At 42.2% G+C, this 23,489-nt stretch overlaps 1 protein-coding gene across 1 annotated transcript in view; it reads left to right on the top strand.

Moving 5' to 3' along the window:
* MYO3B (myosin IIIB) overlaps window positions 1-23,489 on the top strand; it is a 407,025-nt gene that overhangs the window by 295,237 nt on the left and 88,299 nt on the right. Inside the window, exons 29-30 of the mRNA XM_027128624.1 lie at window positions 128-229; window positions 4,482-4,584. Of these exons, the coding sequence (XP_026984425.1) occupies window positions 128-229; window positions 4,482-4,584 (205 nt within the window). The remainder of the gene's footprint in view (window positions 1-127; window positions 230-4,481; window positions 4,585-23,489) is intronic.

Genomic DNA, 23,489 nt, shown 5'->3' with positions numbered 1-23,489 from the left:
TCACCTCAGAGCCTCAAACCATAAGAAAAGTGTGGGTTTCCCTAGCCACACTGTATCTCCCACTTTGGTAATTCGTCTAGGTGTAGGGCATAACCTAGAGAAGATTCTGTTTTGTTTCATTCCACAGGGAGCCCTTCAGACCAAAGCTGTGATCTACACCCCACCGTTGCAGGGGGCGCCAGGGGAACTGCCCAGGTTCAAGACTGCAGTGAGCCCGGCGACCACAAAGGTGAGGTCCTTAGAGGTTTGGGATGGGTGTCCTGTATTTGTGGACACTCCAAAGAAGATTCCAGAGCTGGAAATGATCACCTGATATGGACTCTCTGTCGGGCATTCTTTTTTTCCTACAGGTGACAGCTGATTAAATTCAGGGGCAGCCTTGCAGGGGACTCTGCAAGGTGATTTCACAGAAGGGGAGAGAGTAGACAGAGATAAGCTCAAGCCCTCCCTCCACAGCTGTCCTGGGTGCCCAGTTACCTGTTCACTGGGGAAACTGGTCTAGTTGCAGCTCTCTGTACCAGCCGTCTCCTTTCCACCCATCCTCTTAGAGCAGACGCTGACATGTTTCTCTCTGATTTACCTTAAGGCCTTCTGAAAGTTTAGCTTCTCAGGAAGGTCTTTCTATGGTCCTGACACTGGAACATATTGAGAACATTCATGGGGGGAAGGAACACTGTGGACAAGAAGTTAAAACTTGGCTATCTGGTCTAAGCCTTCCCTTAATTATCGTCATTGTAAAATGAGAGAATTGGACTAAATCAGTGGTTTTCAAACATTTAAAAAATATTAGAATCCTCCCATTTTTCAGTTTTAAGTTCTCTGGACTTCCGCTTGAAGAAGAAGCTACGATTTTAAAAAATATAACCTTTAACGCTAATGCTAGCATTGTATGGAAAGAGAAGCTGAGTTGCCCTGGATTTCACGGTAGAGTTTGTAGTTAGTTTCTCCACCAGGCCCAGTAACGAGGCTCTGGGCACTTCCAGCTCCTTTGGAATCTGCTGCCCAGCCTAGGTTTCAAGAAAATACACAACTGGAGCTTTACCTGGGGGCAAGGAGGTTAGGGTGTGGGAAAAAAAGGAAAGGGAGTGCCCCAGGAGCAGCAGTGTTTCTTGGACTTGAGGAGTCATGGAGGTGGAGACGGTGAGACACTTTTCATTTTCATAAAAGGATGTCTAGCTGTTACAGACCTGCAGTCTAGACCTTTTCTCCCTAGCAGAAGTCAGAAATAGGAGTCTTCCTGTTGCAATCAGCATGCAGGTATGTTTTGTTTGGCCAGACACAGAGTTTTTGTTTTGTTTTTTTACAAAAATATTGAACCCGAATGTCTTCAGATGGGGTGTACGTCCTCTGGCTCACCACAAACCCCACTACTCCCCATCCTCTGCCTGACACTACACATATTCGTGTTACCTGAGTGACCCCAAAGGCATTTTGAGTTTGCAACACCTGCTATGTTGTTTTCTTTCTTTCTTTTTTTTTTCCTCCTGATGGTCAAATGCTTTTTCATCTTATTTCAAAATGGTCCAGTGGAGAATTGGCTCAATTTTCCTGGGAAATATGAATGGCTCTAGAGTTCAGCCTGATTTTGGAAGGATTCAACTCCTCCAGAGAAGTCCCTCCCAGTATTTCTTTATTCCACTTAACCAGAATACATAAGGATGCTTCCCTGAAGACTGGAGACCCATGTCTGGAGGAGCCTCTGTGGTCACACCTGCACATACCTCATGTCTGATATTTTGTGAACTATTGAAGTTCATCATTTAGTTTTCTCAGCCATGTCATTGGTCTAATTCCTTTAACCTGATCTACTCACTTAGCATGAATCACCCTATTTTACTCTACTGTTTTTCTCCATAGCTCCATTTCTCCAGTCTCCTTGTTTAACAATTAATTTGCCAGAGAGATGCCAGGTGATTCCAACTGTCACCAGACATATTTAACAATATTTGACAATTTAGGATTTTGCTTTGAACTCAATGGTTTGACAACCTCCTTCTTATTTTTTATTCATTAAAAGAAAAACTTTTAAAATTGAGGTATAATTGACCTACAACATTATGTTTGTGTCAGGTGTACAACATAATGATTACTTCCTTCTTATTTAAGTTTATCTCTTTACTCTGACCCAAATCCTTATCCCTGCTCTTCTGGCAGAGCTGGGAGATGGAGGGGCAGACTTCATCTAAGCTTTAATAAGAATATTCTGTAAGTTTCTGTTTGGTTTTTAAACTTCAAATAACTCTAAAAAATCAATATTTTGATGACTGAAGTGCAAGTGAATAAGAAACAAGGAATGAGTTTTCCCTTTAATTACATGAATAGAAACTCTATGGGTTGTTACTGGAAACCCAGGCAAAGTAACTGAGGGCATTTTGCTAAGCCCCAAATAAAGGTGTTACTGCCTTCTCTCTTCCTGGTAGTGGAAAGGGCACCTTCCTAAGGAGAGCCCCAAACCAAAAGGGGTTGATGGTCTTTCCTAGCTTTGCTTGTGCTTCTTCTTCTCCGAATTGCTCCTTTTCATACTGAGGATCTCAAAATAGGTGCAGACAATAGCACCCTCAACTTCCCACATGGCAAGACCATCTAGGGTTTGATCAGTGAGTGGTAGCCCTTGGTGCTGCTGAACTGGGCCAGAGAACAAGGTTAAAAATGAGTTGTGTTGATTTTCCTTCTTAATAAGGAAACAGATATTTGTGCCCCTGAAGTGGGCTTCTCTTTTTTTTTTTTTTATGTCAGTTCTTGATTTTATGCTGCTTAGCACAGTATTACAAGTGAGCTTGGGCCAAACAATGTTTTAGAATCTCCAGGAGAGGAAACCTGCCTGGTCCTCTAACCAGAGGAGTTCATCTATCTAGAGAAGGTGGGGGCGGGGGGGCAGGGGTGGAGATCAGCTCATGAAATTCTAAAAGGCTGTTTTTCTTGATTTCTCCTTTTTTCCCCCCTTCTTTTAATATTGTTGTTTCACTGTTTGGTCATAATGTTTGTGTGTGTGTGTATAATAATAAAAATGTAATAATGTTCTATATAAAATTTTCTCTTTATCCCTTTGGTGTTTATAGCAATAGTAATAACAACAACAGATGGTCTTATCTACCACTGATAGCGAAAAAGCATTACATTTCTTCTACACAAGAGATAAATATGCCTAAGAAACCAAACCAATAATGTAGAATCAGAGCATACTCTTTCTAGAATAGACAACACAAAAAACAATTGATTTCCGTATTTCTTTTTCTGTACTCCATTTTTGTTGTGTTATATGTTTCATCATTATAACATCAACCTTCTATATTTTATGCACCTTCCACAATATGTCACAATTGGTAAATTTACAGATTATCTTCATTGGTTGTATTTTGGTTTGGATGTTTCTAGATGATCTGAAATAAGGATAGCAAATAAGTGTAGAGTCTCTTTACAACCCTGAAGGATTGGTAGTGACTACATGGAACTATGGTTCTCAGCCTTGGCCACACTTTAAAATTATCTAGAGAGCTTTTAAAAAATGATGCCAACCCCACACCAGATCAGTTTCAGAATCTCTGGGAGTTGGGTTCAGGCATATTTAAAATCTTCCTGGGTGATTCTAATGTACAGCTAGGATTAAGAATTGTTGATCTGGAGCAGTGTCTCCCAAACTTCAACATGAATCCTGATTACCTCAAGGGCTTGTTAAAAACACATATTGCCAGTCTCCACCCCTGGACTTTCTGGTTCACTTAGGTCAGGGCTGGGACCCAAGAATTTGCATTTCTAACAAGTCTCTAGGCGATGTTGATGCTTCATGAGATGTGTTCTCGATTAGCCGTGATGATGTGGGGTCCATACTTTGAGAACCACTGATGTGAAACGTTGTGTTAGAAAGGAACTTGAAGCCGAATGAAAGTTCAAGAGAGAGGGTCCATGATTAGTCAGTCATGGCTGCCATGGTCACAGGAAGGAGGAAGTGTATTTGTGACCCCCGACTCTTGAGAAACTCACCAGTAAGCTGTCCTCAATCACAATACAGAACTGAGTTCCTCCTGGAATGATTCCCTAGTTACCGTAATCCTAGCCATGTTGTGACAGTGTTTCTCGACCACTGTCCTCATCAGCGGGCAGCCCTGCCCAGCCCAGCCGGGAGTGGAGGCTGGTCTCCTAACTCTGTCTAGCAGTGCACCATTCCAGCTACTGCGTGCTGCTGCCTTCACCATCTACCTCACCTTGGGGCTTCCAACCTGCCCACTCTTTATATCTGTTGTCAAAGAGAGGTAGCTTGTTTTCCTATAGATGAGTCATTTTATCCAATTTGCTGGCTGGGACCGAGTACTGAGCAAGGCCTGTAATCACAGAACAGGTCAGTTTTGATGAGGTGTCCTAGACAAAGGCTGCAGAAAGTCAGAGAGCAGCACGAGGACGGGGAGAGAGGTGTGGCGGAGAGTAAACCCTGCCTACTTCTGAGTTTATCCTTAGTCTCTAAGTACTCATTTGCTTTCTCTCAGTTCTGAGGGGCTCTGTCGATCCTAAAAGCAGTCCACAAGCAGAACCCAGCAATGGCCATGCAGAGACTTCAAGCAACTCTCCAGCTATCGCTGAGAAAGATCGGTGAGTCTTATCCATAAGATTTCATTCCAGTGGATAATGAAACAACAGTATTTCTTACACTGTGTTCTTTTGGTGAGTTGGAAAGAGTGGAGCCAAAAAGCGTTGCCCATGAGATTCTTCCATGTCAGAGGTCATTACTCTGTGGGCAAAAGTCTTTGTTCCACAGGGCAACCTGACTACAGCCCTCTCTTGTGGGTTCTCCTCATGGTGAAACCTGTACTTGGCCTCATTAGGTTAAAGCAGTGGTTCTCAACCGGGGGCAGTTTTGCCCCCTCCCCCTCTCCTTCTGGGGACATGTCTGGTTGTCACAACTTTTCGCAGAGGGGCTTGTGCTAAGGGCATCTAGTGGGTAGAGGCCAGGGCTGCTGCTATACATCCTACAGTACATAGGACAGGCCTCCACAGCAAAGAATTGCCTAGCCTAAAAAGGCAGTAGGCCTGAGGTTAAACAAAACTGTGGGCTTAAGCTAATGCAAAAAGGGTGTATCATTTTTATTACAAGTTTACTCCAGGATTTTGGAGAAATAAGCAGGCCATTAGAAAGTTCTTTGCATATTTTCACCTGGAAAAAGAGGTGGCCTTGATTTGTAACTTTTAAAAATAATTCTTAATTTTTTGAGACATCTTATTAATATTTTTGAAACTTGACAAATTAAATCCTCAGTCCTTCACTAGTGGTCTCAAACTGCTCGAGCTGCTTTCAAAGTAGACTGAAGTTGTCTCTCGGTAGCCGCGGGCATTGGTTCCAGGAGCCCCCATGGACACCAAAACTTGCAGATGCTCAAGTCCCTTATATATAAAATGTCACGGTAGAGTCTGCCCTCCATATCCATGGGTTTCCCAACCGCAAATTCAACCAACCTTGGATGTGCGCGAAACCCACGCCTATGGAGGGCAGATTGTCCTTTCCTAAATAGTCAGAATAGCTTATTTAAGGGTACTTGATGAAATAGTATAGACCTAACATCTCATATTAGAATAACAAAGTTTAGAATTTCCGTTGCAGCAGAAAGACCACTGAACTTGGCAGGTGGAAGACTTGGGTTCTGGTCCTAAAGCTAGCATTTTCCAGTTCTTTGATCTTGGGCACGTCAGTGAACCAGTTTGGGAAATGGCTCCAGCCCCAGCCTGACTGCCGTCAACCTCAGCTGATGACAGACTTTACTCAGAATATCAGGACAGTGCTGTGAGCAACATCCACTTCCCTTCCTTCCACCTTAGAATCGCTGCTTCTGTTCAGCTGTCCTTTCTTCCTTTGCTCCCATCTCAAAAGACCTTAGGTTCCCTCCCTGGCTCACCCCTCTGTGGTGTCCCTGCCCTCCAGGCCCTGCCATCATCAGGTAGCCTAGCCCCTCCTGCCACATCTTCTCTTTCTGCTGCCTCTTCCCCTTTTGCTGATTCCTCTCCCCATTCTAACAAAAAGCCTGCCCTTGGCCCTGTCGCTCCTTCTTATTTGACCATCAGACTTCCTCAGATGTTGCCTCATTCCCTCACCAACCCCTCCCTCCCTAAACCTGAAATATGATCTGTGCCCTCACCACATCCCTCAAACAATCCTTGGGAAGCTCAGCTCCCAGTCACAGGAGCCTCATATTCATCACTCTCTACAGCTCTCAGTGCCATGTGCTGTGCTTTCCTTGGACCAGACTCTTCCGTGGGTTTCTACAGCACCGCGGTCCTCACCTTCTTTCTCCAAGATGTACTCCATCTTTATCCTTCTTCTCTTCCACCCACCTTGAAATGTATACAGTTCTCTAAATCCTTGACTGTCTTCTTTCTCTACTTCTCCCCTGGGTGATATCCTCTCTCACTAGTGTATTCTGGTGCCAACTCTCAGATGAGTGAGTGTGATTATCAGATCTCTGTTCTGAGCTCCACACTCCTACACCCACCTCCTGTTGCCCATGGACTCCTGATCCACATACCAGAGCCTCAATAGAAAAGTCCACCAAGCACCGCCTCCGGCTCACCTGACCTTGCCACTTCTGTCAGTGCTCTCTTGTGACCTGGTCTTCAAACCTGGTGCTCATTTTTGATCCCTACCTCTCACTTAACCCCATTCCAGTCACTTTCTTATCATCCTTCCCTGGCCCAGGCCTACGTCTATCTCTGTCTCTCTCTCCACTCGCTCCTCTTTACAGACCAGCTCTCATTTCTGACACCTGATCAATTGTCCTAAAGCTACTCTGACTTTTCAAAGAACATTAATGGCTTCCCATTTTAGACCAAAAGAGGTTCAGACTCCTCAGTCTGCTATTGCAAGCCCCTCCCTGTCTCGCTCCAATTTGTCCTCCAGACTCACCTCCTGTATAACCCTATATGCACCCTCTGGCTACCTGGAGTCAGACTTCATATTGTTCCTACCAGTGTACCTACTTCTGTTCCCTCTTCCCACTCCTTTCTGTTCAGTTCTTACCTATTTCATCAAGATACATCATCATATCCCTTTCTTCCACAGAGACCTTAATTCTCTCTAACACTCCTTGAACCGTCACAGTTCATTTATGACAGTACTACCCAACATGCTGGTTCACAACAGAATAATGAGCTGTGTCCAAATGTAAATCAATCCACTGCTTTCTTCATCAAGAAAGTTTTGTCACCAACCCCCCCCAAACACACACACACACACACACACACACACACACACACACACACGTAATCTCAGCCAAATGAAACAAGATACTTGGTAATGAATTGAATTGATTAGCATTCTGGTACTAGCCCTTACGACATTGTGAGTGGTAACGTTCACAGACTGTGTCCTCAGATCACACTTTGGTGTATCACTCTCTGTGGCTCTTCCTGTTTTTGCCTGGTGTTGTGGTTGACCATGTGCTAGGTCAGCTTCTCAAGGGTGAGGGCTGAGTCTTCATTCTTCCTATTTCCAGTACATGCAGTGGGTCTCAATAAGTTAGTCAAGCTGACTTCCAAGACCACTCTTCAGAATTCAGATTTTTATGAAAGAAATGTTCTTCCTCCTCAATCTTTAAGTGGTGGTGGCAACAACAGGATCCAGAATAATGCATCAGATAGTGTTTCAGGACATCCCTGCCCCAGGGGGCTTGGGGCTCATTTTTCCCGCCGTGTTTGATAGTCACCTCAATGCCCTGTGGATGGATCAAGTCAGGGATTGAAAGGAAGGAAATCTTGGGGGGCGGGGGGGGGCAGGCAGAATGAGAAGAGAACTGGGTCATGCCAATGGTGATGCTCTCAGCGGCAAGTAACAGAACTCAATAGATTCAAGGATCCCTCAGGATAAGAGGTCCAAAGAGAGAAGTTCCAGTGCTGGGTTGGCCACTCAGGGATGTGGACACAGGCTCCTTCCATCTGTTTGCTCTGCTATCTCAGCACGTCAGTGATACCCCCACTTTGGGGCACAAGGTGGCTGAAGCAGTGTGCTAAGTATCACTTGTTCACATAGCATTGTCCAAATCAGGAAAGAAGAGATGGATGTAAAGGGGCCTCTCCTCAGGAATCTCTCTCTTGTTAGGAGGGAGACCTTTCCCAGAAGTCCCCAGGACATTCCCATCCCATCTCATCAGCCAGAATTTGCAGAGGTGGCTCCACAGGGGAGCTGCAAGGGAGGCTGGGAAAGTGAGCATTTTCAGCTGCAAGAGAAAGTACTCAAAGAATAAAGGGGTTGGAGAAGCAGCCAGCAAAGTTTTCCAGAACAGTCCTGAAGGGGTAGTGATAGAAGCAGATAAGTACTGGGGAATGATGGAGGGAAGGCAAAATCAGAGGAAGAGTTTATAAGGAAGACCCAGACATGACAAGAAATACTGTGAGGATGGTACGACAGGGACGTGTTGAGGTCACCCAACATTTATGGCGATGGCAATCTTTCCCACAATTATCTCACCTAACTCACACACGGGTCCTTTGGGTGGTGTTCTTGATGAGTAAACTGAACATGGGGAAGGCTAATCAAGTAACTCCCAAATGCTGGACCAGAGATGAGTGCTGGGTTGGAGGCATCAGATTTACCTACTCCTGCCCCAGTCAGCTAGCACGGGGGTCACCCAGTGTCACAGAGAGTAAATGGCAGGTCTGGGGTTTGAATCTGGATCTTCTGTCTCCAACAATAATAACAACTAATATTTGATATTTGTTAACAACTCCCTGGGCACTATGCTAAGTGTTTCACATGCATGATTCTTGTTAATCCTCACAACAACCCTATGGGAGAAGTGCATATTATATTGGATTGGCCAAAAAGTTTGTTCAGGTTTTTCAGTAAGATGTTACCCAGTATAATTTCTGACATTTAGAGAGTACAAGGAACTTGCCATTGTCACCTAGTCAGTAAAGTGACAGAGTAAAGATTTGAACACAGGTGTTCTAACTCCAGGGCCCACACTTATAACTAGTACATTCTGCTGCCTCTCTAGGGTTCCAAATGCCTAGCCCAGGGCTTTTTCTATTCTGTGTTCTCTATAACTGTCATTGCAGCAAAACTTTTTTTTTTCCTTTATTTTTTATACAGCAGGTTCTTATTAGTTATCTATTTTATACATATTAGTGTATACATGTCAATCCCAATCTCCCAATTCATCCCACCACAACCACCACCCCCTGCCCACCACTTTCCCCCCTTGGTGTCCATACGTTTGTTCCCTACATCTGTGTCTCTAGTTCTGCCTTGCAAACCAGTTCATCTGTACGTTTTTCTAGATTCCACATATATGCGTCAATATACAATATTTGTTTTTCTCTTTCTGACTTACTTCACTCTGTATGACTGTCTCTGTGTTCATCCACGTCTCTACAAATGACCCAATTTCGTTCCTTTTCGTGGCTGAGTAGTATTCCATTGTATATATGTACCCATCTTAAATCACAGCCAGCTAAGGAGTAAACTCTGATCAGCATCAAACTCTTACCCTGTGATTGGTGGAGAAGATTCCAGCACCAAATCTTGGGAGAAAGCCACTGGTCTCATGGGAAAGGTGTTCCCATGGGTGCATGGTGGGGCAGGGCTCACTTGGCTGGGGAGAAGGAAGCCTCACGTTGCAAGTCGAAGTCAGTGGTTGGCCTGGTGCTTCTCTGCTCCACTTCCTGTGTGAGCCCATAACTGTGTACGGTGAATGACAGAACGGAAGTAGTCTTTTATGTTGGGGCGCCTTTGTTCCCTTCATGGTAATCCTCCATTTTAATGCTGATAAGTACAATAGTGAGGATTACGCCCCTCAGCCCCTAATTTAATTTGGCCTGCGTATGGCAAAGCTCTCACAAGGCTTTTCTTTGACATTCTTTAGCACAGCTAGCCTGTTGTTGTGTAAAAAGAAGCCCCTATGAGGGAGGCAGGAGATTGATCTTACTGGTGCAGATGTTTTTGCCCAGCAGCTTTCACACACCCCCAGAGAAGCTGCTTCATCCTGGGCCACTTCAGTGAGGATTCAGACTCAGAGAGATCGGAACCTTCGTGACTCAGGCAGCTCAAGGGGAGCTGGCACCTCGCAAGAGGGGAAAATGAGCACATATTTCTCCCGTGTGTCATCCTTGCGGCCCCAGGGCTTGGAGCCAGTCAGGCTGACCTCAGAATTGATGAGCCAGAGAAACAGCCTCCCTATTAGGGCCGACTGTGGGCCAGATTTTCCTGTGGGCTGTGAAATACAGATTGCCACGTATCTTGACAGACTGTGTGGTGGGTCATTGTAGAAATACGTGGCAGTGCTAAGAAGATTCAACAGAACAAAACTTTTCTTTCCATATCAGTATCCGGAGGAGGTTTCCTCTCCCACCCTTCAATTCCCATGCTAATTTTTCCTTCCACTTTCATTTCACTCCCTCAGGGGGCTAGTGCCCTCCAGCAAATTTCCCACCCCTGTGACCAAGTTAGTGCACTAAAGCATTAGAGGACTCCCTATGGCACCAGAGGGGAAAGGGCAGCAGGTGTAAGAGGAGGTAGGGGTGGTGGCCTTCTTTCATGAGATGCCTATGATGCTATGTGTTACCTTCTTCTGGTAGAAAATCAGGTGACAGACCTGGGTTTGAATCTTAGTTTAACTGTTTACAAGCTATGAGACTTGGGCAAGTTCCTTCATCTTTCTGACAGCAGTATCCTAGGCTGGAAAAAGGGAACAATTGTAAAGATTAGATATAATCTTACCTCAAGAAACAAGAAAAATCTCAAATAAACGACCTAACCTTACACCTAAAACAACTAGAGAAAGAAGAACAAACAAAACCCAGACTTAGTAGAAGGAAAGAAATCATAAAGTTCAGAGCAGAAATAAATGAAATAGAGGCAAAGAAGACAATAGCAAAGATCAATGAAACTAAAAGCTGGTTCTTTGAGAAGATAAACAAAATTGATAAACCTTTAGCCAGACTTATCAAGAAAAAAAGGGAGAGGACTCAAATCAATAAAATTAGAAATGAAAAAGGAAAAGTTACAATGGACACCATAGAAGTACAAAGGATCATAAGAGACTACTGCAAGCAGCCTACACGCCAATAAAATGGACAGCCTAGAAGAAATGGACAAATTCCTAGAAAGGTACAACCTTCCGAGACTGAACCGGGAAGAAATAGAAAATATGAACAGACCAATCACAAGTAATGAAATTGAAAGTGTGATTAAAAAACTCCCAACAAACAAAAGTCCAGGACTAGATGGCTTCACAGGTGAGTTCTATCAAACATTTAGAGAAGAACTAACACCTACCCTTCTGAAACACTTCCAAAAAATTGCGGAGGGAGGAATACTCCCAAGCTCATTCTATGAGGCCACCATCACCCTGATACCAAAATCAGAAAAAGATAGCACACAAAAAAAGAAAATTACAGGCCAATATCACTGACGAACATAGATGCAAAACTCCTGAACAAAATAGTAGCAAACTGAATCCAACAACACATTAAAAGGATCATACACCCTGATGAAGTGGGATTTATCCCAGAGATGCAAGGATTCTTCAATATACGCAAATCAATCAATATGATATACCACATTAACAAATTGAAGAATAAAAACAGTATGATCATCTCAGTAGATGCAGAAAAAGCTTTTGACAGAATTCAACACCTATTTATGATAAAAACTCTCCAGAAAGTGGGCTTAGAGGGAACCTACCTCAACATAATAAAGGCCATACATGACAAACCTACAGCTAACATCATACTCAATGGGACAAGCTGAAAGCATTTCCTCTAAGATCAGAAACAAGACAAGGATGTCCACTGTCACCACTTTTCTTCAACATAGTTTTGGAAGTCCTAGCTGCAGCTATCAGAGAAGAAAAAGAAATAAAAGGAATACAAATTGGAAAAGAAGACGTAAAACTGTCACTGTTTGTGGATGACATGATACCATACATAGAAAATCCTAAAGATGCTACCAGAAAACTACTGGAGCTCACCAATGAATTTGGTAAAGTAGCAGGATACAAAATTAATACACAGAAATCTCTTGCATTCCTATACACTAACAATGAAAGATCAGAAAGAGAGATTAAGGAAACAATCCCATTTACCATCACGTCAGAAAGAATAAAATATCTAGGAATAAACCTACCTAAGGAAGCAAAAGACCTGTACTCAGAAAACTATAAGATATTGATGAAAGAAATTAAAGATGACACAAACAGAAGGAGAGGTATACCATGTTCTTGGATTGGAGGAATCAATATTGTGAAAATGACTGTACTACCCAAAGCAATCTACAGATTCAGTGCAATCCCTATCAAATTACCAATGGCATTTTTCACAGAATTAGAACAAAAATTTTTTTAATCTGTTTTGGAAACACAAAAGACCCCAAATAGCCAAAGTAACCTTGAGAAAGAAGAATGGAGCTGGAGGAATCAGGCTCCCTGACTTCAGACTATACTAAAAAGCTACAGTAATCAAGACAGTATGGTACTGGCACAAAAACAGAAATATAGATCAGTGGAACAGGATAGAAAGTTCAGAGATAAACCCACACACCTATGGTCACCTAATCTGTGACAAAGGAGGCAAGAATATACAATGGAGAAAAGACAATCTCTTCCGCACACGTAGAGAGTGGACTTAAGGACATGGGGAGGGGGAAGGGTAAGCTGGGATGAAGTGAGAGAGTGGCATTGACATATATACACTACCAAATGTAAAATAGATAGCTAGTGGGAAGCAGCCGCATAGAGCAGGGAGATCAGCTCGGTGCTTTGTGACCACCTAGAGGGATGGGATAGGGAGGGTGGGAGGGAGATGCAAGAGGGAGGGGATATGGGGATATAAGTATACGTATAGCTGATTCACTTTGTTATACAGCGGAAACTAACACAACAATGTAAAGCAATTATACTCCAATAAAAATGTTAAAAAAAAAAAAAAGACAGTCTCTTCAATAAGTGGTGCTGGGAAAACTGGACAGCAACATGTAAAAGAATGAAATTAGAGCACTCCCTAACACCATACACAAAAATAAACTCAAAATGGATTAAAGACCTAAATGTGAGGCCAGACACTATAAAACTCTTAGAGGAAAACATAGGCAGAACACTCGTTGACATAAATCACAGTGATATTTTTTGATCCACCGCCTAGAATAATGAAAATAAAAATAAAAATAAACAAATGGGACCTCATGAAACTTAAAAGCTTTTGCACAGCAAGGGAAACCGTAAACAAAATGAAAAGACAACCCTCAGAATGGGAGAAAATATTTGCAAATGAAACAACAGACAAAGGATTAATCTCCAAAATATACAAGCAGCTCATGCAGCTCAATACCAAAAAAACAAACAACCCAATCAAAAAATGGGTGGAAGATCTAAATAGACATTTCTCCAAAGAAGGCATACATATGGCCAAAAAACACATGAAAAGATGCTGAACATCACTAATTACTAGAGAAATGCAAATCAAAACTACAATGAGGTATCACCTGACACCAGTCAGAATGGCCATCATCAAAAAATCTACAAGTAATAAATGCTAGAGAAGGTGTGGAGAAAAGGGAACCCTCTTACACCGTTGGTGGGAATGTAAACTGATACAGCCACTATGGAGAACAGTATGGAGGTTCCTTAAAAAACTAAAAACAGAACTACCATATGACCCAGCAATCCCACTACTGGGCATATACCCTGAGAAAACCATAATTCAAAAAGACACATGCACCCCAAAGTTCATTGCAGCACTATTTACAATAGCCAGGACACGGAAGCAACCTAAATGTCCATCAGCAGAGGAATGGATAAAGAAGATGTGGTATTAAAAAAAAAGAAGAAGAAGAAGATGTGGTATATATGCACAATGGAATATTACTCAGCCAAGAAAAGGATCAAAATAATGCCATTTGCAGTGACATGGATGGACCTAGAGATTGTCATACAGAGTGAAGTAAGTCAGAGAAAGACAAGTATCATATAATATCACTTATATGTGGAATCTAGAAAAATGGTACAGATGAACTTATTTGCAAAGCAGAAATAGAGTCACAGATGTAGAAAACAAACTTATGGTTACCAAGGGGGGAAAGGTGGGGGTGGGATGAATTGGGAGATTGGGATTGACATATATACACTAGTATATATGAAATAGGTAACTAATGAGAACCTACTGTGTAGCACAGGGAACTCTACTCAATGCTCTGTGGTAACCTAGATGGGAAGGGAATCTAAGAAAGAGTGGATATATGTATATGTATAGCAGATTCACTTTGCTTTAAGCAGAAACTAACACAACATTGTAAAGCAACTATACTCCAATATCATTTAATTTTTTTAAAAATGAGAAAAAAATTTTTAAAAATCAGTTATCTGAGATTAGAGCTTAAAAAAAGATTAGATATAATCTATGCAAAGGAACTAGCACAGTTCTAGACATAATAAATGCCCAAAGATGATGGCAAGTTGTTGTTCATGGTGATAGAAGTAGTAGTAATAATAGTAGCGATAGTAGTATTTAAAAGGTTCCTGTAAAGCTATTCTGATATAAAGAGTCAAGACCCCTCTGGTTTAGCTCTAGAGCTGTGGACTAAAATAAACAGTGAGGATTCCAACACTTTAGAACAATACTGACTCTCAGCTTTAAACTGAGAGCCAAATTTTATTTTCCTGTGTTCCTGGCTCTTATCTCAGGGATAAATCTGTGATTGACTTTGGGCCCAAGACTCACCCTTGTCAATATGGCCAGGTTTCACTGGCAACACCGTCAAATGATAACTTTCAGAGCTTCCTTGATTGTTAGAGCCTTCTTAGAGTTTAAAATATTAATTGGTCACTTTATTTTCAAAACCTTTTTGAAGCCAGAAACCTTATCACCAGCTGAAAGGAGCTTTAACGAAACATCTGTTTTGAATTACATTTTTCCTTGTGGATTTGCTTATGGCTATACATAAATATTTATCTGGACTGTTTGAATAAACCTTAAATCATCAGTGATCCTTATGCAAAGGACTCTTTTAGAAGGACCGTGGATGTCCAGAATGTCAGAAATTAGAGTTTTCTTTATAGGACCAGATTCCAAGGGCCAGAGGCCTTTTAAAATATTTGGAGGTGTTTGGTGGTTTTCAACATCTTTTGTTTTCCTATTTCTGTATATCTGTTAATGCTGTTCCTTCTAAATAGAAATCCCTTGCCAGTTTTCTTTACCTGTTGATATTTAACCATCCTTCAAGGTCTCACCCATGTGGCACCTCCTGCAGGGCCTTGAAGCAGACTAGTGCCAAAAGAAGAGCAGCCCAGGTGGCAGAATAGAGTGGGCCCTGGCCCCGAGGCAGGATGTACATGGTGGGGGGCATTCTGGGGAGGATGAGATGTCCGGTGGGATAACGACTGAGGATGGGGTGGAAGTGGTGTGATGCAGGGAGAATTACTATAGGGCATAAGGTAGATGGGAGCCAGGATTTGGGAAGCCTTAAAAGCTGCATGAATGTTTTGGACTTTATTCTGTAAGCCAAGAGACGCACACCCACAGTCACTGGGTAGAATATGGTCTGCAGACATTTAATTTGGCCTGAACAATAGTTTTGAAATTCTCAATTAGTTTCCAACATATAAAAATAGAAATATTTCATATAACAATTCAGATTTCTGATGGCTCCTGAAAAGTTGGTGTATCTAGCAGCAGTCTCTTAGAACTGAAGAGAGGCTGTTTTCCATTGATACCAACCCACTGGCCTGCTTAATTCATGGCCTGACCCCATCAGCATCTGAGTCTGATTCCTGCCCTATGTGTACTGGGGCTCCATGCAGGTAAAGAAAACAGTTTAGGCTGCAGACTCTGGAGCCAAATTTCTTCTCTTCTAGGCCCAGGTCTGTGTCCAACTAGCTAAATGACATTGGGCAAGTTAAGCATATTTCTAACACTGGTATATACCTTATACGGCGGTTGTGAGAATAAGCCATAGTAAAATTTTAGAGAACTATCTAGCATGTAGTAAGTACACAAAAAATATTAGCTGTTATTACTATATTCTACACAACATAGTAAACTCCAGGGCTTAAACTACCTGTCACATATTTCTGTATGACTCACCAAATCTAGAATCTAGAATCTTTGGCCGTTATAGGCATAAAATAAAAGTAATTAATGAACGGATGAAGGAATATGTGCTCTTGCATTTTTATTTCAGTTGGGTCCAAAACTAAATTTTATTACTTTGTCCTCAAGAAATGCTTCCTATTTATCTTGGGTTTGACTTGAACACAATAATTAATTTTTGATAAGGTGGGAAGCTGGCTTTCTCAAAACTCCAACAGTGTTAACAAAATAAGTGAAGGGGGGGATGCTATTAATACCATGTAGTTTTTCTGTAATGGATCTGCTTTCCCAAGTCAAAAATAAGCCTGCCCCAAGTTTGGGAAGATGTTTAATTATGTATTTTCTTTAAAAGCTCAGTTATTGGCAGGTAGCTGTCTATGGTTAACTCCTTAACTTAAAGTTCAGTTGCCAGGAATCGGCACATAGTGAACTTAAGCAGAAATGATGTTAGGATGCATGTTTGACTTGGGTTCTCTGGCGACCTCCACGCCTACATGAGATCCCTACTTCAAGGCACTGATTTGGTGTCTGGTGCCTCAAAGATGGAGCATGTCCAGAAAAGATTTGGACAGTCTGTCAGAACGGGTTTCCAGTATGTCCAACACGTCTCATACATAGCTGAGGTTTCTATACCACTCCACCAAGGTCTTTAACGTGATCACCTGTGGACAGACTTTTGTGCTTATGCTAATCTGTCCCTAAACACGTTTGCTATCAGCAAATGATGATGACATCAGCAAATGATGGCTTGAGCTCTACGAAGTTGACCTGCAGGGTTGGATTCACTTTCTCTCTGGAAAACTTGCACATTTACGGAGAACTTGGGTCCAGCAACATTTACTTTTATTTGGAGAAACATCATCTAAAACTGAATGATATAGTCTAAAAAACTGCTTTCTAACTTTATACTGTAAATGTCAAGCAGTTCTCTTATTTATAAAAAGTCAATTTTTAGTATGCTAATGCCTCTGCTTTTTCTAAAGTAATCTCAACCTCTCTTTAGCTCTCTCCCTTTCCTTCTGTCTTTCCTTGTTTCTCTCTCTCTTTCTTCATCTCTCTCCTTATAGAATTAATACCTCTATCTCTAAAGTTCTGCTTTCCAATCTAAAGGACAATTTCCAGTAATGACAAAATTGGACAAATTCTTCTGACCATTTTGCCATCCCTTGTTCCCTTCCTACATTACTCTTTTTGTGAGTGTAGGAAATTCTAGAAATTCAGCACATCTCTGGTATCTACTGTGCTTGTATCTTCATCAAGACCTTTGCTCTATTTAAGCTCAGAATGAATTTTTGACAAAAATACCTTTTCATTTTGAGGCTATTTTGAGAGGAAAGAAACTTGAGAAAAGAAAACTTGCTCAAGTTGAAAATATTGCAGGAAACAATATTTGCGTAAAAAATGAATTCTGTACGAAAGCACTTCATTATGAACACTTAAAGAAACTGAGACTATAATCCTTCAGGTTGAAAGAAGATTAACTTTGCACATGTCCATAGCCTCTTTAACTTTATTTGATTTTCTTCTCTGGGTTAGAAGGAAAAAATATTAGTGTTTCAGTTCCAAGTGTATTTTGTGAACTAAACAGCAGTTTGCTCCTACCTGTAGGACACAAATATGCCAGCATATTTCCCATTAGCTCCGGTCGCTTTAAATTCAGAAGGAACCTGAATGAGTGTTTGCCACAGAAGCTGTTGACAGTGGTAATGCCACACTCTCTGTGTGCATCTTAGTAACTTCTCAGACTTGTCTCCTTGATGAGTAGACATAACAGGAGGAGAGTTGAGTTTTTTCTTTTCATCTGAATGGTGTAGGTCAGGGAGACAGAGAGGAATAGAGAGCTCTGGTGAAACAGAGCTCTAGCAACTGCTGTGATTGGGAAATTAGATAATAAACAGTCCCTGATACCAAGATTCTAATGGCCTAAGATCAACATGGTCTGGAGACACAGGCAGGAGTGGCCTTCCGCGCTCTGGCCCAGACCCTCCCTGGAGAGCTCTTTGTGTCAACAAGAACAGCCAGCGCTCCTGGCTGGCTCCCAGCACTCAGAATGGGGCTATCATTTTTGTTTGCTTTGCAAATATCTTAATGGGAAGTGGTTCAACACCACCTATGGGTTAATCTGAGGGGTTCTGCTTGGCAGCTGTCAGCTCTGAGAACCACATGGCCGTTCTCCGGTGGAGGGAGTCGGGCTGACTGTTAACTGCCCAGTGCCAGGTTGAGGCATCTTCTTATTGGATTTACTGACTGGCAGGAAGCACCTTGTTGTCTTTTATTTTTAGTTTGTTCCTCCTGGGAGGGTAAGGGTGTTATTCTCAGATTCAGTTGTGCTTTTCCCTCTAGGGCAGGATGGTTGTTTGAATTAGTTTCACTAGCATGCACCATATTTCTTTCACCCAAGCTCATTCGCATAGAATCTGAAATGTGATAATAAAAGTGGTGGTGTGGTGGTGATAGAGGTTCTGGTATTGTTGCAGGAAGAAGGATCTAGTATGTTAGCCTGGGGGGGCGGGCTCCACAGCACTGTCTTCACCTGGGATCTCCCTAGATGAATAGATACTTAATTTCTTAAGAATCCTTGCTCTACTGTTCCCTTAGTTTTCTCTTCTCTGCCTGAATTTGGCTTTCACTTGTCTTGACCCATGGGAATGCCTCCCTGGGTGACTTGGCCAACTCATGTCTTTCTCGAACTGTGTCAGCTGACATTGGCACAAATGAGCACTTTATTTATTCTTTCCTCCTTGGATTTTAGGCAGGGTTGGATACTTTACACAGTGCAGGTTAGGGAAGTTTGACAGACTTGTAGGCAGACTTGTAGGCAGTTTCGAAATGCCCCATTTGTAAAAATGCATAAAGTTCAGCTGACTATAGATCCTGGAACAAATGTCCAGCTACCCTCAGTAACAGTGCAGCCTTGCTTCTAAGACCTTTTCCTTTCCTGAAGGTTTCCACACCTATTTGTAGGGTTGCCTGGTGGTTGAGAGCAGGGGCCCCGGACTCCACTAGACCTGCTACGACTGAGGGTAAGATCTTGATGAACTCACTTATTTTCTCAGAGCCTCTGTTTCCTCGTCTTTAAATGGAAGATAAAAATGCCATAATGACTACCTCACCAGGTCATGAAAGTTAAATGAGAGAACACATACAAAGCACACGGCATTTCATCTGACACACAAAAAGCACTCATGAATAGTAGTAATAGGGAGAGTTACTATTGTTCTTTCGGAGGCGTTCACCGTTCTTTACGTAATCTCTAGTATTATACATTCCTTTCCAAAGTCCTCATTTTGAAGTCTGTTAATCCCAACCCTTTAAAATTAAGCAAGTGCCAAACTGAGGACAATTTCAGTATCAAAATAAATAATGATAATAAAAGAATAGAATATTGAATGCAGTAAGAATTCATGAATCCACATTGATGGAAGGAGGAAATGAAGGAAAGAAGAAAGGAAGGAAGAGAGAGAGAGAGGAAGGAAGGGAAGTGGGGGAGGAAGGAAGAAAAAAACAGAGTAAGCTTTTCCTTGCAGTAAGATGTGAAATAATAAATGTAAAAGGAAGGATGAAGGCATAAAATCACCATTTGGCAGCTACCAAAATAATCATTGTTTCAGGCAGGAATCTTCAATGGATGCTAAAATTGGTAGTGAAAGCTTAAGGAGTAACAAGCTATTTGCATAGTCTTAGAGTAAATTTCCATAAGATGGTTATTAATTGCAAAAGGTCAGTGGAAGAAATCTGGCAGACACCACCTTAACCAAGTGATGAAAGTCAGCATCCCCAGTAATCAGACAAATTGACAGCATGTGCCTCCTGATAGGACGCACTGAGAAGAGCACAACATCACTTCTGTGGATTTCCTGCCAAATATGCATAACCTGATTTAATTATGAGGAAACAGCAGATAAACCAAACAAAGGGACCTCTTCCAAACTGACTGACCTGTGGGCTTCAAAGTCAGATGCAAAGGGTGACTGAGGACCTGTTCCAGATGAAAGGAGATTAAAGGAACACGACAACTGAAGGCAATGTATGATCCAGAATTTTCTTTTTCTGTAGAAGACATCATTGAGACAATAGGCAAAATGTGAATATAATCTATACGTTGGATAATAGCATTATAGTAACATTAATTTCCTGACTTTGATCATTGCACTATCGTCATATAGGCGAATGCCCTTGCTTTTAAGAAACACACACTGAAGTATTTAGGGATAAAGGAGTATCAGGTGCAACTGACTCTCAAATGGTTCAGAAAAAATTTTATGTATTTGTATGTGTGTATGGTTATCAGTATACATGTACCAAAAGAAAGACAGAGGGCTTCCCTGGTGGCACAGTGGTTGAGAGTCCGCCTGCCGATACAGGGGACACAGGTTCGTTCCCTGGTCCGGGAAGATCCCACGTGCCGCGGAGCAGCTGGGCCCGTGAGCCATGGCCGCTGAGCCTGTGCGTCTGGAGCCTGTGCTCCGCAACGGGAGAGGCCACAACAGTGAGAGGCCCGCGTACTGCAAAACGAAAAAACACACAAAAAAACAAGAAAGACAGAGAGAGACACAGAGAGAGGATAAAGCAAATGTATACATTGCTAATATTTGGAGAACCTGCTGAGGAAGATACAGAATTCCTTATACTATTCTTGCATCTTTTCTATAAAAATGAAATTAGGTCAAAATAAAATGTTAAAATGAAAAAAGTAAGACAGTGCTACTTCCCTTCTTTAGACAGCGCAGTCCATCAGCCATTTTCTCTTTAAAAACTGATCCCTCCCCATCCACACCTCCATGTCTGTCCACATCAGCATGGCACTGCTCAGGGTCTGTCCTCGAGCTTCTCCCCTGTGACCTCGCTGACTGGTCAGCACCTGCTGCACACAATCTTGTTCAGTTTTTTTCACTTTATTTTTTCAAAACTCCCTAAAGTGTTCCTCCTCTACCCTCACGCCCCTGCCCTCATCTGTCTTTGGGTCTCATCACTTAGTGCCAGGCTCATCCTGCACTTCATTTCAGGGCTTCTTGCTTCTCTTTCCCCGAAATGAACACTGCTTTCAGAATTAAAGGGGGAAAACTGGATTAAATATTATCTTTGGGGCCTGCACTGGCGACAAGAGCATCATCCAAGAAACGTGGATGTTAGACCCATCTCTTCCTCTCACTCACCTGGGCAAGTCCTATCACCCCTCTGGGCCTCAGTTTCCCCGCTTACAACATGAAAAATATATGTAGTAACATATATGTAGTTTCCTTTGCCTCCACAAATCTATGCCTGGCCTAATCTACTCTTTAAAGTGCTAAAACTGTAACTCAACCTACAAGTTACCTTGTGACCCCGCCCAAAGGAGAGGCAAAGGTTACAGAATGGAAGCCACTCCAGATACCTGTCATTGTCATTCTCTACCCTGTCGAGCCTGAAGTGTCCAAGTTCAGGGATTTGTCTTTCAGAAGTGCAATAAGTATAGCACTTTGCTGAGTGTGCATTTTATTTCTAAATTCTGACCATGTATACCTCTCGATTTAATCCTCTTAAAATCCTGTTCTTATATTTTCATTTTATTCTGCCAGAAAGGACAAATTAGTCTTTTTGCCCCAGTTTGGCAAGAGTCTTTTTGTGTTTTTTTTTTAAAGAAGATGTTGGGGGTAGCAGTTTATTAATTAATTTATTTATTTTTGCTGTGTTGGGTCTTCGTTTCTGTGCGAGGGCTTTCTCTAGTTGTGACAAGCGGGGGCCACCCTTCATCACGGTGTGCGGGCCCCCCACTATCGCGGCCTCTCTTGTTGCGGAGCACAGGCTCTAGACACGCAGGCTCAGTAGTTGTGGCCCACGGGCCCAGCCGCTCCGCGGCATGTGGGATCCCCCCAGACCAGGGCTCGAGCCCGTGTCCCCTGCACTAGCAGGCAGACTCTCAACCACTGCACCACCAGGGAAGCCCTGGCAAGAGTTTTTATTCATATTTTGCCAATGCAGAAGCTGAGGTGCTGATTTGCCCAAGTTAGAGTTGCCATTTTTGGCAAATGAAGATTCAGGATACCCACAGAAATTTGAACTTTATATAAACAACAAATTTCTTTTTAGCATAAGTATGTCCCATGAAGTACTTGAAAATTTTTATGCTAAAAAAACTATTCACCTTGTACCTGGAATTCACATTTAACTGAGTGTCCTGTATTTTATATGGCAACACTAGCCCAAGTGCTTGGGAACTAATATATCATGAATATGTATGTATATATCATGAATATATATATATATATATCATACAGTGTGTTGCTAAACTTTTACCAAGTGTTTACATCAGTCCTCTGACCTCTATGTGCCATAACATATAAAGTTTTTTACCTGTTAGGCGCTTTCAGTTGAAAACGTATTCAAAGACATCAATTCCCATTTATTTACTAAGGTCTTTACTCACATATCATCTACTGTACCTACTTCATCTAAAATGGCAGAGCCTGCCACCAGCACTTCCTATACCCCTTCCCTGCTTTAATTTTCTTCTTTGGCCCTTACTTCTATTGAACATGCTAACATATTTACTTATTTTTTCATTTATTATCTACACCTTCCCTGCTAGAATGTAGGTTCTTATGAGCATAGGCATCTTAGATTTCCTGTTCACTGCTGTATCCTCCAAAACAGTAGGAGACAGATTAAAGGGGCTCAATAAATATTTGTGGAATGAATGAGTGATGTCTGGGAGGCTGTCGAGGACCCTATATTGCACAATGTAATATCCGTTCTTATAATCATAGAGAATCTCAAGAAGGCTTGCCACCAAATTGGAGCCTTGAGTGTGGCACAGATGTGTATAATCTTAACATTAGTCCATAGACATAAGGTAAGTAAAAGGTCAGCAGGTCAGGGGCTAAGGATTACCTCCAGACCTATTCTGGATTTAACTTGATCTGCCTCCTGGTAGGTTTTCTAGAGTTAAATGTTTGTCACCCCAGGTGTCACTTATTAAGATCCTAAATATGATTGAGTGAATATCTGGAAGAGTCCGGTAACAAAATGGCACTGGAGGCTGAGAGCACACGCTCTGTGTCCACAGGATCTGGATTTGTATCTGCGTATCTGGGTACCTCAAACGGCCCAAGCTTCAGCTGTGAAATGGAGACCCTGGTAGGATCTGCATTTCTAGTGTGGATGCGAGGATTGAATGGTCAGCTCTTCTGGCTGTGCTGTGGCCCTCAGCCCATGGCCATGCAGTCCTTTGGGTCACGTGCTCTTCCTTACTACTGCATCTTAATTGCATCCCCAGCCCTGAGGCCGGGTTTTCTCTTGGCTCCCTTGGTTGCTGGCAAAGAACTGAAGTAAGCTTTGTGGGTTACTTTAAGTTTAGGTTACTTGAAGGGCTCTCCACTGAGTGTCCTTTTTTTCCAATAAGGCAAGCATTCTCAGCAGAATTAAGAAAAGCCTTTGGCTCTTACCTTAGA

The sequence above is a fragment of the Aethalodelphis obliquidens genome, unplaced genomic scaffold, assembly GCF_003676395.1.
Source record: "Aethalodelphis obliquidens isolate GAN/ISIS:26980383/991018 unplaced genomic scaffold, ASM367639v1 scaffold2, whole genome shotgun sequence".
Classification (NCBI taxonomy): domain Eukaryota; kingdom Metazoa; phylum Chordata; class Mammalia; order Artiodactyla; family Delphinidae; genus Aethalodelphis; species Aethalodelphis obliquidens.
Note: the sequence above shows the minus strand (reverse complement) of the source record. Positions and strands in the feature narration are given on the sequence as shown.